The sequence below is a fragment of the Gobio gobio genome (genome assembly GCF_949357685.1).
Source record: "Gobio gobio genome assembly, chromosome: 13".
Classification (NCBI taxonomy): Eukaryota; Metazoa; Chordata; class Actinopteri; order Cypriniformes; family Gobionidae; genus Gobio; species Gobio gobio.
This window is the reverse complement of record NC_137106.1, coordinates 42,657,999-42,671,979: the sequence shown is the minus strand read 5'-3', so window position 1 is coordinate 42,671,979 and position 13,981 is coordinate 42,657,999. Positions and strand designations below refer to the sequence as shown.

General features: G+C 44.4%; 1 protein-coding gene across 1 annotated transcript in view; it reads right to left on the bottom strand.

The window, feature by feature from the left end:
* fcf1 (FCF1 rRNA-processing protein) overlaps positions 1–13,981 on the bottom strand; it is a 31,341-nt gene that overhangs the window by 13,637 nt on the left and 3,723 nt on the right. Inside the window, exons 3-5 of the mRNA XM_079833394.1 lie at positions 13,163–13,234; positions 5,940–6,088; positions 1,584–1,656 (exon numbers count right to left, since the gene is read on the bottom strand). Of these exons, the coding sequence (XP_079689520.1) occupies positions 1,584–1,656; positions 5,940–6,088; positions 13,163–13,234 (294 nt within the window). The remainder of the gene's footprint in view (positions 1–1,583; positions 1,657–5,939; positions 6,089–13,162; positions 13,235–13,981) is intronic.

The window sequence follows — 13,981 nt, the reverse complement described above, 5'->3', positions numbered from 1 at the left end:
TGTTGTAGCCCATCCGCCTCAAGGTTGTGCGTGTTGTGGCCTCACAAATGCTTTGCTGCATACCTCGGTTGTAACGAGTGGTAATTTCAGTCAAAGTTGCTCTTCTATCAGCTTGAATCAGTCGGCCCATTCTCCTCTGACCTCTAGCATCAACAAGGCATTTTCGCCCACAGGACTGCCGCATACTGGATGTTTTCCCCTTTTCACACCATTCTTTGTAAACCCTAGAAATGGTTGTGCGTGAAAATCCCAGTAACTGAGCAAATTGTGAAATACTCAGACAGCAGCTTAGCGCACGTTGCCCGGAAAGGTCACGCCTCTTACCATAACGGGGAGATGTATGCGCTCAAAGTACAGCGTCCTTGAAGGCCAAACAAAGATGATTTGACTCCGGGATGAAAATAACAGCGTCTGGACGACATGGCGACAAACACTACAAACGCAACCGAACGCAACACTTCCTCTTCTCCACGTGGGAGAGCAACACGACCACGCCCCCTTTTTTGCGTATTCTTGTGGGCGGAGGTTAGTCAACAAACTGTTCTATTGATGTCATTAAAGCAGGAAGTACAGGGATGTAGTCCAAACTGGCCGTTCGCTGTAGGCTTTGAAAGGGAACTTCTGTTAAATAAAATATCTCGCTTGGCATTGAACTTTGAGATTTATAATTTTACAGGTATTATTTATGCTCTAACAGCAACATTACACGCTAACTAAAGTTTGAAAAATGGGATCACGAAGAACAGGACCTTTAATGAGAAATTGAACAGCTAATTATTTAGGTGACTGTATAATATATAATTTATTTATTTATACACACACACACACACACACACACACGTTTGTTTTTGTGAAATGTGAGGACATTCCATTGCGTAATGGTTTTTATACCGTACAAACCGTATTTTCTATCCCCTTACACTGCCCCTAAACCTAACCCTCACAGGAGACTGTGCAGTTCACTTTCTGTGAAAAAAAACTTGTTCTGTGTGATTTATAAGCATTTTGAAAAGTGAGGACATGGGGAACGTCCTCATATTTCACCCTCTTTTTGTAATACCTATGTCATACCCATGTCATTATACACATTTGTGTCCTGATATTTCACGAAAACATGCCCACACGCCCACGCGCGCCCACGCGCGCCCACGCGCGCCCACACGCGCCCACACGCGCCCACACGCGCCCACACGCGCCCACACGCGCCCACACACACACACACGCGCCCACACACACACACACGCGCCCACACACACGCGCCCACACACACGCGCCCACACACACGCGCCCACACACACACACACACACACACACACACACACACACACACACACACACACACACACACACACACACACACACACACACACACACACACACACACACACACACACACACACACACACACACACACACACACACACACACACACACACACACACACACACACACACACACACACACACACACACACACACACACACACACACACAGGGTTGCAAATAGTTCAAATTGATTACTTTCAATTGGTTTGGTCCGAGACACTATTATTGTTACATGTATGTAATTTAAGTGTGTATTACCGCAGAGCCACACGATACTTCATCCCTAATTTCTCAAGCTCAGCCATCACACAGTCTGTTATGCAAGGAACACCTGAATAACACAAAAAAAGGAATTATTACACATTACATGATCATGGAAACCCCCCCCCACACACACACACACACAAAATGCATAAAAACATTAGCTTGAAAAGTACAAATGCATGTTATTAGTTTAGTCAGACTGTGTTCTGACTCAGATCAGATCATACTTTATTAGTAATCAGTGTAAAAATTGTGATTCCAAAGAATTCACAAATATTTTCTTGCAACTGTTCACCATTCATAGGATCATGATCCATCACTTCGACTGACTGCCTGTGTTGTAATTTTTCCTATTGTTATTTTTTTTCTCTCTCTATCACCATCTGTAGTTAAATCATCAAATTATCACAGTGCACAGTGTGTTTTATATTATTAGTAAGTATTATTATTATAATTTTTTTTAATGATTATTGTTAGTTCTTTTTTACAGAAACACTAAATAATCAATCCTTTCTCAAGCACCACCACAACCCCATAATTCTCTAAATCCTGTTTAATATGATGAATCATACATTTTTGTTAATTTATATTTGCCACATTATAGTTCTAATTACTATTAGGGGTGTAACGGTACACGTATTCGCACCGAACCGTTTCGGTACAGGGCTTCCGGTTCGGTGCACGCGTGTACCGAACGGTTTCCGAATGCAGTCTTTAACAGTTAAAAGAAGGCTTGCTTTAAGCGCGGAACACACTTCAATCCGAGTTCCCACACAAACTCTTGAGCCTGAGCTCAGGTCTATATTTCTTCACGCCCTGACAAAACTAACATATTCACAAGATTAACGGAATGCATAGCTGCTATAAAAAATTGGATGACCAGTAATTTCCTGCAACTAAATTCAGAAAAAAATGAATTTTTAAGTATTGGACAAAAAAAGCTCCACAAGTAGTAACCTAGAATACTGTCTAACATTTGATGGCTGCTCTGTCAAGTCCTCGTCGTCAGTTAGGAACCTGGGTGTGCTCTTTGATACCAATCTCTCATTTGAAAGCCACGTTTCTAGAATCTGTAAAACTGCATTGTACCATCTTAAAAATATATCTAAATTACGGCACATGCTCTCAATGCAAAATCTGAACAGTTAGTTCATGCGTTCATGACCTCAAGGCTAGATTATTGTAATGCTTTACTGGGTGGTTGCCCTGCTCGCCTAATAAACAAACTCCAGCTGGTCCAAAACGCAGTAGCTTGAGTTCTTACTAGAACCAAGACGTATGACCATATTAGCCCGGTTCTATCAAAACCGCACTGGCTCCCTATTAAACAAACATTGCATACATTTTAAAATCTTGCTTATTACTTACAAAGCACTAAATGGTTTAGCTCCCCAGTATTTGAGCGAGCTCTTAACATATTATACTCCATCACGTCTACTGCAGTCTCAAAATTCTGGCCAGCTGATAATACCGAGAATATTGAATCAACTGCAGGCGGTCGATCCTTTTCCTATTTAGCACCTAAACTCTGGAACGGCCTTCCTAGCATTGTTCGGGAAGCAGACACACTCTGTCAGTTTAAATCTAGACTAAAAGGCATACACATAAAACACTTTTTTTCAATTAAATGATTGTTAGGCTGCATTACTAGGTACAGCCGGAACCGGGAACACTTCCCACCTGATGTACCCGTTGCATCATCAGAAGAATGGCATCTACTCTAATGTTAGTCTCTGTTTTATCCCAAGGTTTACTGCAGTCAGCCGGATCCGGGCCATATCCAGATCAGATGGTGGACCTAGGCCCAGACATGACCAACGCATGACCCTGAAGTGTCTGCAGAGACCGTGTTAATTAGCCTCCCCTTGAAATTACCTCATCGACACAGCATCCTCAATAAACCTGTCTCCGTCGTGATGACTCAGATTTTTCGAATATTGCAATTTAATAATTGTTTAATCAATGTCATCCTCAATAAACCCGCCTGAATATTCCGATCTAATATGAATCGATCATCTGATCTAATATGACCCCTGACCTGTAAAGTTGCTAGAATAATAATCATGTGCTGATTGTTAATTGGCCAGAGGAGAACTGGCACCCTGACTGAGCCTGGTTTCTCCCAAGGTTTATTTTTCTCCATTAGGCCATATGATGGAGTTTTGGTTTCCTTGGTAGCCTTTGGCTTGGCTTGCTCAGTTGGGGACAAAATGTTCAACTAAATATCCAAATAAATCTAATTAGTAAACTAAATTAACTATATAAACTAAATTACTGATCTGCCCACATTCACTGTATGGTAGTTGAAATGAGCAAGAGGACTTCATTTTCTCCGGAGCGGCTGTACAGCCGAACAAAATACGGTTGCATTATTTTCGTGTTTAACACTATGAAGCTGCTTTGAAACAATGTGCATTGTAAAAAGCGCTATACAAATAAAGTCGACTTGACAAACATAAGTATTCAGTCCATTTTATCACGAAATTCAAACGATAAATGCCGTTTTGACGCTCTTTAATGTGGCATGACTGATCACTGTATAGGCGCGTCAGCTCAAGCAGCCGCACGACGTGCGCGCGCGTGAACGTAATCAATCCACCCCTCCTTAAGGATTAAACATGAATGAACATCTGAAGGTATGTTGAGGATACATTCCAACTTACTGTCATGTATCATATGTCGTGTAATCGCTCAGTCTGTGTTTCAACGGCGGAAAGACCTCAATATAACTGCTTGTAAACTAAACAATGTTATGCAGAATCACATTAACCTCAGGCAGTCATTCAGTGTCCACAGTATTTTACTCACTAAAGAAATCAACTCTTTCACTAAATATATGCACTATATTAGCCTATATTTTCATTATATTCTACTTAACCTGTTAGTGCTGTCTTGATTATTTAATGTATGTTTAAATAAACCTGTCATGAAAATGAGACACTTTGTATAAAAGATTATATTTCAACAATGAATTGGAGAAAAAAATATGTTATAATTAGATTTAGAAGTTAATGCAAAAACTGCCTTATGTGAAGTTTACATGTTTGCACACAATGTGTTATTTGAGTGTTTGTTATTACACCTAAAAATAAATAGCAACTGAATTTAGGCTAAAAGTTTGAGCTCTGTTGTTAACCTTTAATATTATAGTAATGAGCAAGTAATGGCTCCCTATATAGTTTACAGCAATATCTTCAAAATGCAATTTTGTAACTGCTGTACCGAACCGTGACTTCAAAACCAAGGTACGTACCGAACCTTCAGTTTTGTGTACCGTTACAACCCTAATTACTATAGTTATCATAAAAATGCTTGACTGACTGATGTTTCTTAAAAGTGTAGTTATTCATTCAAATTATGTTACAGATCTTCGAAAAAAGCTGTTAAATGTGTGCGTAGTCAAGTCAAGTCACCTTTATTTCCCGTTTCACAACACAGATTGCTTCAAAGCAGCTTTACAGTGATGATAGGAAATTAACTTTTAGATGAAAAGCTAAAGTAAGTTTTTGATTGATTAATTTCTGTTGTAAAAACTCATTTCAAAATGTAAAAACGCAAGTAAAAAACATATTGCACAATATGAAAACAATAATGTAAATATTATTATTATAAGTGTGAATAAATTTTTTAAACGCATTTAAAAAAATAAGCATGATTTCCTCTCTTAAATGTCTTAGTGCGTGTTTTGGTCATAATTTACACTTTTTTAAAATCTAAATTCAGCTTCTCATAATTTAGATGTTTAAGTCATAATTTTACTTTAAATCCAAAATTTCGATTTTTTTATCTCAGAATTTTTAAAGTCCTAATTTCAACTGTTCATCTCACAATGACTTAGCATGTCATTTTTGACTTTTTATCTAATAATGAGGACTTTTAAAATCATATTTTCAACATTTTATCATATAATTACGACTTAGCATGTCGTATTTTTGACTTTTTATCTCACTATTATGACTTTTAAAATCATATTTTTGACTTTTTATCAAATAATGAGGACATTTAAAATCATATTTTCAACATTTTATCTCTTAATTATGACTATGATAATTGAAATGAGCTGATCAGTAATATAGTATAATATTTAGTGTCTCCAACTGAGCAAGCCAAAAGCGACAGAGGCATAGAACTATGTCTTTAACTGTATATGTACGTTACGAATATTTATAAGTGTTTGTGAATTGTATGCCGTGTGTGGAATGTGTACAGAGTGTATGCTGTGAACTGTGTTGAACACTTATTTCTGTTGCTGCATAGGAATCCCTACAGTGATCAACATCCAAAATACATTCACTCACTTCACATTAGCATTGTTGTAAATAATTCTGAGAAAAGAATGTGCGGACTTACATTTAGCATAGAGACAGTCCATCATTGACTGGACAACATCTAATTTGGCCTTAATAGAAAAGTTGATAAAGTTGGTATCAACAAGGATGTAATACGGAGGTCCGAGCTGGGTGTTGTATTGAAAGAACAGACAAGATGGATACTTTGCTCTGGAGAAAAAGGAAAAAAAAGATGAGTTGAGGCATAGATTATTGCTCCTAACATAACTAATCCAAACACTCAACATATTACTATAAATATCTCTATGGTGTTCCCTGGACTACTAATATATTACCACATCCTCTGTGGAAGCTGCTGGACTCCAACACCCCCTTAAGTCTATAACTCCAGTGTTTCCCATTTGGCCTGCCACTCTAATATGTTTTGCCCCAGTTTCATAATGAACCAAAAATATATTTACTTATTATAACATAAAATATACTTTGTATTTTGCACCATTGATTTAGCAAAATATGTCAAACAAACTAAAATCAATAGCACAATATGGCTGTGACTTAATTAAATATGTCTGTTTGATGCATTTTTCAATGCAAAGTGCAAACTTAGTTCACGTGATCAGCCCGTGATTTTGCGTTTTTCACATCTCAGAACTGCTTGGTTCACAGTGGATGAATGCAGTGACCCTGGGTGCTTCTCAACATCTCTCCTCGTTTCCTTGCTCCTCCGTCCTCCATCCTATGACCTGGAAACTGACCGAGCTCAGCCATCTTGTAGGACATCTCAATTCTCTAATTGCACTGTGAGGAGGCGAGGATGGAGGAGTGAGGAGGCTTCTTGAGGAGTCATGAGCGAGGATACACAGGTGTATCCTTTGCGGAAGTTTTTTATTGACTAAACGTGACTTTACATGAAATTAATTATCCTCCCCTTTCACACCTTGCCACAGTTTATTCATTATTATTATTATTATTATTATTATGTTAACATGTACGTTTATTCATTATTATTATTATTATTATTATGTTAACATGTACAAGACAAAATAGTTATCTCTAATGTTAAAGGTCCCTGTGGCGGAGGGGGCGTGGTTCTGCGAGGTCTGTAGCGGGAGCGAGCAAAGACGGAGACGAGCGGTGAGTAAGTAGGTCAAGTGCAGATCACTAACACCTGTGTCTGATTCCAGTGATTGGCGTGGAGAGACCGTAAAAGCCGCGCAGTAGAGAGAGAGAGCTGGGAGAGATCGAGACTGGGACTGCGACCAGACACCTCACTGCCAGAGACTAAGAGAGATACTGAATTTGAGAGAAACTGAGTTTGAGACTGACGTGCAGAGTCAGAGTGAATGTTTTGAGTTAAATCGCCCTCGTGCGTGTGAATTTGAGAAAAGGTGAAAAATAAAGAGAGCAGTCCCAGTAAGCCGACCCCGTCTTCTTCCTTCCTACACCCACACGAACTGACAACGTTACACTGGTGCCGAAACCCGGGAAGGAAGAAGAGTGCCGCCGCTATGCAGACTCCGCCAAAGACGCCGCTTGCGGATCTCGTTGCATCGCTCGCTGGTCTTCACCAAGAGACCCACCAAGATCTGCTGGCCGTGAGGGCCGAACAGGATAAGCGTTTCGAGGCCCTCATTCGCGCTCAGCATGAAGACCGCGAGCTGTTCCGGAGCTGGATGGTCCGGGAGATTCCGGCCACCCCCCCGCCTACCACCGACTCGGCCGCCAACATCCACCTCTCGAAGATGGGCTCCGAGGATGATCCGGAAGCATTCATCGACCTCTTCGAGAGGTCCGCCGAGTCCCGGGGGTGGCCCCGGTCGGACTGGTCAATGCGGCTCCTGCCGCTATTGTCTGGAGAAGCGCAGGTGGCCGCACACCAACTGCCAGTCCAGAATCTCCTGGACTATGGAGACCTGAAGCGCGCCGTCCTACAGAGGGTCGGCCGGAGCCCAGAAGAACAGCGACAGCGGTTCCGGACCCTGACCCTCGGCGAGTCCGGCCGACCCTTCGCCTTCGCGCACCAGCTCCGGGACTCATGCCGCAAGTGGCTGATGGCCGCCGGTGACGACGTCAAGGGAATCATCGACCGGGTGGTACTGGAGCAGTTCATCGCGCGGCTTCCGCAGAAGACCGCGCAGTGGGTCCAGTGCCACCGCCCGACGTCGTTAACCCAGGCCATCCACTTGGCGGAGGATCACATGGTGGCGTGCCCCGGGGTCGGCAACCCCTTACCATCCGCCTCTCTCTCTCCCTCTCCTGCTGTCTCTCCCCCTTCTCTCCCCAAACCTGTTCCCCTTCCCAGGTCGCGTGGGGTCTTACCGCCCAGACCAACTCCAAGATGGAGGACCGGCGGTTCCAGCGATCCAGCTTCCCTTCCCCGGTCGCTCCAGAGGGGAGCGACAACTGTCTCGGAGCCCTCAGCCTTTCCCTCTGGCTCAGCGCTCTCTCCGCGCCAATCATGGGACCTACCTCCAGCCACTAGGGCGGCGGGGAAGCCTGGGCCGGCTTGCTGGCGCTGCGGGGATCCGGGACATTTTATCGACCGCTGTCCCGTCATGGAGGTCGGGACAATGGTCCGGATCCCCGATGCTCCACAAGCTGCCCTCGATCAAGCTGGGCTGTACCTAATTCCAGTGAGTATCAAGGGGGGTACGTATCAGGCGTTGGTGGATTCGGGTTGTAACCAGACCTCTATCCACCAAAGCCTGATTCGGCCTGAGGCATTGGGTACCGGCCGCACGGTTACGGTAAGGTGTGTGCACGGGGAAGTGGTGAATTATCCGTTGCTGCCCGTGGATTTTCTATTTAGGGGGCAAAAGCATAGTGTGGAGGTCGCAGTTAACCCGCACCTCCGGCATCCGCTAATTTTAGGGACCAATTGGACAGCGTTTAATGAATTGTTGGGTCATTTATGTGCGGGTGCTTCTTGGGCTAAACAGTTAAACCGGAAAGAGTCGGTTGTGCAGGTCGGGGAGGTGGATTCGGGGCCTCTGGGAGCTGTTCCAGGGGAACAGAGCGGTCTGGAGTTACCTCTTCTCACAGACCGCGATGATTTTCCCCTGGAACAATCCCAGGATGAGTCGCTCAAAAATGCGTTCACTCAGGTCCGTGCCATCGACGGCCACCTCCTCCACCCTGACCAGCCGATCTCTTATCCGTATTTTTGTATTTTAAAGGATAGGTTGTATCGGGTGACCCAAGACGCCCAGACAAAGCAGAATACAACCCAGTTGTTAATACCTAAAAGCCGCCGGGAAATGCTTTTCCAGGCGGCTCATTCCAATCCAATGGCCGGGCATTTAGGGCAAACGGCCACCCTTAACCGTCTAATGGCCCGCTTCTTTTGGCCGGGCATTCACGAGAATGTACGCAGATGGTGTGCGTCTTGTCGTGAATGTCAGTTGGTAAACCCGCCGGCCACCCCAAAAGCACCATTGTGCCCACTCCCTTTAGTGCAGGTCCCCTTCGAGAGAATTGGTATGGACCTCATCGGGCCATTAGAACGGTCAGCACGCGGGCATCGCTTTGCATTGGTCTTGGTGGACTATGCAACGCGATACCCGGAAGCAGTCCCGCTCCGCACTATTTCAGCGAAAAGTGTTGCGAGCGCTCTGTTTTCTTTGATCTCCCGGGTGGGAATCCCGAAAGAGATTCTCACCGATCAAGGCACGGCGTTCATGTCACGAACGATTCGCGAACTTTATGAATTATTGGGCATTAAATCGATCCGCACCAGCGTTTATCACCCACAAACAGATGGTTTGGTGGAACGATTTAATCGCACGTTGAAATCCATGATTCGTAAGTTCGTTCACGAGGACGCCAAAAATTGGGATAAGTGGCTAGAACCTCTGTTGTTTGCTGTTCGCGAGGTCCCGCAAGCCTCCACGGGGTTTTCCCCCTTCGAGCTTCTTTATGGACGTCAGCCTCGGGGGGTGCTTGATGTCCTTAAGGAGGCTTGGGAGGACGGACCTTCCGCGAGTAAAAATGAAATCCAGTATGTCCTGGAACTGAGAACAAAACTCCACACTTTGGGGCGGCTATCAATGGAGAATTTGTTACAGGCTCAGGACAAACAGAGACAGCTGTACAACAGAGGGGCTAGACTTCGTCAATTTGCACCGGGAGACAAGGTGCTTGTATTACTCCCTACTTCCACTTCAAAATTACTCGCAAAGTGGCAAGGACCGTTTGTGGTCACACGGCGAGTTGGTGATCTCAACTATGAGGTAATACGCTCAGATAGGGACGGAGCACGTCAAATATACCACCTCAACCTTTTAAAGAAATGGTCAGAGGTGGAGTCAGTGTTGCTTGCGACGGTGGTGAGTGGAGAGGATGATCTCGGGCCGGAGGCGATTCAAAAGCCTCAATCACTCGCTCTGGCCCCGGGGGGGGATCATCTCTCGCCGTCGCAGCTCACTGACGTTAAAACAATACAAGCAGAGTTTGCTGACGTGTTCTCGCCCCTCCCTGGTCGCACGGACCTCATTCAACACCATGTTGAGACAGAGCCGGGCGTGGTAGTTCGCAGCCGGCCCTATCGTTTACCTGAACACAAGAAAAAAATTGTTCAGGCCGAATTAGAGGCTATGTTGGATATGGGGGTAATAGAGGAGTCCAACAGCGACTGGGCGAGCCCGATAGTTTTGGTCCCAAAACCTGACGGCTCGGTTCGGTTCTGTGTGGACTATAGAAAAGTGAACGCGGTGTCGAAGTTTGATGCGTACCCAATGCCAAGGATCGATGAATTGCTTGATCGGCTAGGAACCGCTCGTTTTTATTCGACGCTGGACTTAACCAAGGGATATTGGCAGATCCCCTTGTCGCCAATGTCCAAAGAAAAGACCGCTTTCACCACGCCGTTTGGATTACACCAATTTGTCACCCTTCCTTTCGGCTTGTTTGGGGCTCCCGCGACCTTCCAGCGCCTGATGGACAGGATTCTCCGGCCGCATGCTGCATATGCTGCTGCGTACTTGGATGATATTATCATCTACAGTGCGGACTGGCAGCGGCATATGCAGCACCTGCGCGCTGTCCTGAAGTCGCTGAGAAGGGCGGGGCTCACGGCAAGCCCAAAGAAGTGTGCAGTTGGGCGGGTGGAAGTAAGATATCTGGGCTTCCACTTGGGTCATGGACAGGTGCGTCCCCAAATTGATAAGACTGCAGCCATTGCAACCTGCCCACGGCCTAAGACCAAAAAGGAGGTTAGACAGTTCCTGGGGCTAGCGGGATATTATAGAAGGTTTGTACCTAAGTATTCGGACCTCGCTAGCCCGCTGACTGATCTAACTAAAAAAGAGGTACCAGATACAGTTCAGTGGACGGAGCGGTGCCAGCAGGCTTTCACCCAGATAAAGGCTGCTCTGTGTGGTGGGCCGCTCTTACAAGCTCCTGATTTCTCTCTCCCTTTTTCTCTACAGACCGACGCCTCGGACAGGGGGCTGGGCGCAGTCCTGACTCAGGAGGTGGGGGGCGAAGAGCGGCCGGTGCTGTACATCAGCCGCAAGCTCTCTAAGAGAGAGGCGGTGTACAGCACCATTGAAAAGGAGTGCCTGGCGATCAGGTGGGCCGTTCTCACCCTCCGCTATTACCTCCTGGGCCGGGAGTTCACCCTCTGTTCGGACCACGCCCCCTTGCAGTGGCTCCACCGCATGAAAGATACCAACGCCCGGATCACCCGTTGGTATCTAGCTTTACAGCCTTTTAAATTCAAGGTGATCCACAGGCCGGGTGCTCAGATGGTTGTGGCTGACTTCCTCTCCAGGAGGGGGGGGGGGGGGGGGGGGGAGGCTGCAGGCCGGATGGCTCCCCGGCCTGGTGCGGGCGGTGGGGGTATGTGGCGGAGGGGGCGTGGTTCTGCGAGGTCTGTAGCGGGAGCGAGCAAAGACGGAGACGAGCGGTGAGTAAGTAGGTCAAGTGCAGATCACTAACACCTGTGTCTGATTCCAGTGATTGGCGTGGAGAGACCGTAAAAGCCGCGCAGTAGAGAGAGAGAGCTGGGAGAGATCGAGACTGGGACTGCGACCAGACACCTCACTGCCAGAGACTAAGAGAGATACTGAATTTGAGAGAAACTGAGTTTGAGACTGACGTGCAGAGTCAGAGTGAATGTTTTGAGTTAAATCGCCCTCGTGCGTGTGAATTTGAGAAAAGGTGAAAAATAAAGAGAGCAGTCCCAGTAAGCCGACCCCGTCTTCTTCCTTCCTACACCCACACGAACTGACAACGTTACAGTCCCATGGCATGGATTTTTTATTTTATTTTATAATGTATTCTGAGGTGTACTTATATTGTTAGTATGATTTTTACATCATAAAATGTCATAATTTAGAAATAAAAGGCATTTTTTTCCTATACTGATGTTTGCCCTGTGGCTGAATGCCCTGTTTCAAGGGGCATGTCTGCTGTGAGACTTCAAGATGCTTCAAGAAATGCAGCCATAAATCTAAAACTGCAAACCGAAAAAGATATTTTAGTTTTACAATATAACTGTATAAAAAAACTTTGCAACAAATAAATGTAGGAATATAAAAAAAAATTATATATTAATCAGAAAATCTCTTTACAACCGTCTAGGCATAATTATTATTATTATTATTAGTAGTAGAGATGTATTATTATTACTTAGAGACGTAGCTAAATCTACTGTAGGCTACAACAGTAGCCCAATATATTCAGAAAATGTCTTCACGTTAAACCAAACTTTTATTTTGATGGGTTGCCGTGAACACGTCATGTCATTGAGTGTCTGTGTTCATTATATGACACAGTAAATTCTCATGAAGTGACGATTTATGCGTTTGTGTCCTCATATAGTGACCATAGACTGTAAAAACGCACATAAAGGTAGAGAAACTGGGGGAGGACAAAGACAGTGAGCGAGTGTCACGCGCGTGTGTGCGCGGGCGCCCACCATCCACACAGAGACGAAATACTGCTAAACAGCGGACATACTGCTAACCACTGCTAACGCATTTTCATTTCTTCTTCGCGAAGAAGAACCGCGCAGTGGTTAGGCAAAGCTAGCGGTCATAATAACTAGGTCTTGTTTAAGAAAATGGTATCAGATCGGTACACGGGTTCACGGGTACTCGCCGATACCGATGCCAGAATTTGTTGTGGTATCGGTGATATTTCCGATACTTGTATCGGAACAACTCTAATTATGAGCCAATGTTGTTATGTCATGGCATTCAAATAAGAAGATTTCAATTTCATTTGATGCATGGTGATCTCTAAAAGGTAACAAACACAAAATTAGAGAGCATTCAAACTTACACTTCTTGTTCTTTAATGGCTGACGGATCTTTTTTCTTCTCCTTTTGTGTTTTTGCTCTGTCCTTTATTTTTCTAGAGAAAAAAAAAAAGCATAGATTCAAAGAGTAATACAGTGATGCGCTGATGTATTTAGTGATGCTGTTGCCAATAACCTGCTGTTTTTACAGTACTTATAAGTAAAATATTTATTTTAAGATTACACCATTGTGTTGTTGAATGCTTGATTATGATTGGCTGACAGCCATTCTAAAGGCATGCAATTAAGCACACTCTCGTTCAACTGCTCTCTGTCTCTCATATTCACAGACAGACAGAGCGAGATGTATACATTCACACACACCTTTTGTCAGTGCTGCCCAGTTACTTTATCCAGAAAAAAACTCACAACATAAGTTACATGACATTCTACCAAGGAGTTAGTTTATATTTTTTTCAATTAGAGATGCTGTATACTGCCCAACACTGATGACAGCTGCACAGATACAGGTAATTCACACAGTAGTCAACATGAAATCAAAATTGACTTTGTTTATGGAAGGTTGTAGCATTTATTATAAATTATTTAATGTGCATATATAAAAAAATTAAACGTGCCCTTGTAATCTTTAATCAAAAACATTAGCATGTCTGTCCCCGCAACATCTCTTCTCTGATGACGTGTATACTGATGAGGGGGCTAAGCAATAAGGTTGCAAATTGGCCAGATGAGTTTCAAATTTTCCCCTCCAGCAACTTGTCACTCACATTAAAAGGTCAACACAATTATCAAACGACAATGATTAAATCAATTTCTGATTCCTGCCCTACATTTTTTTTCTC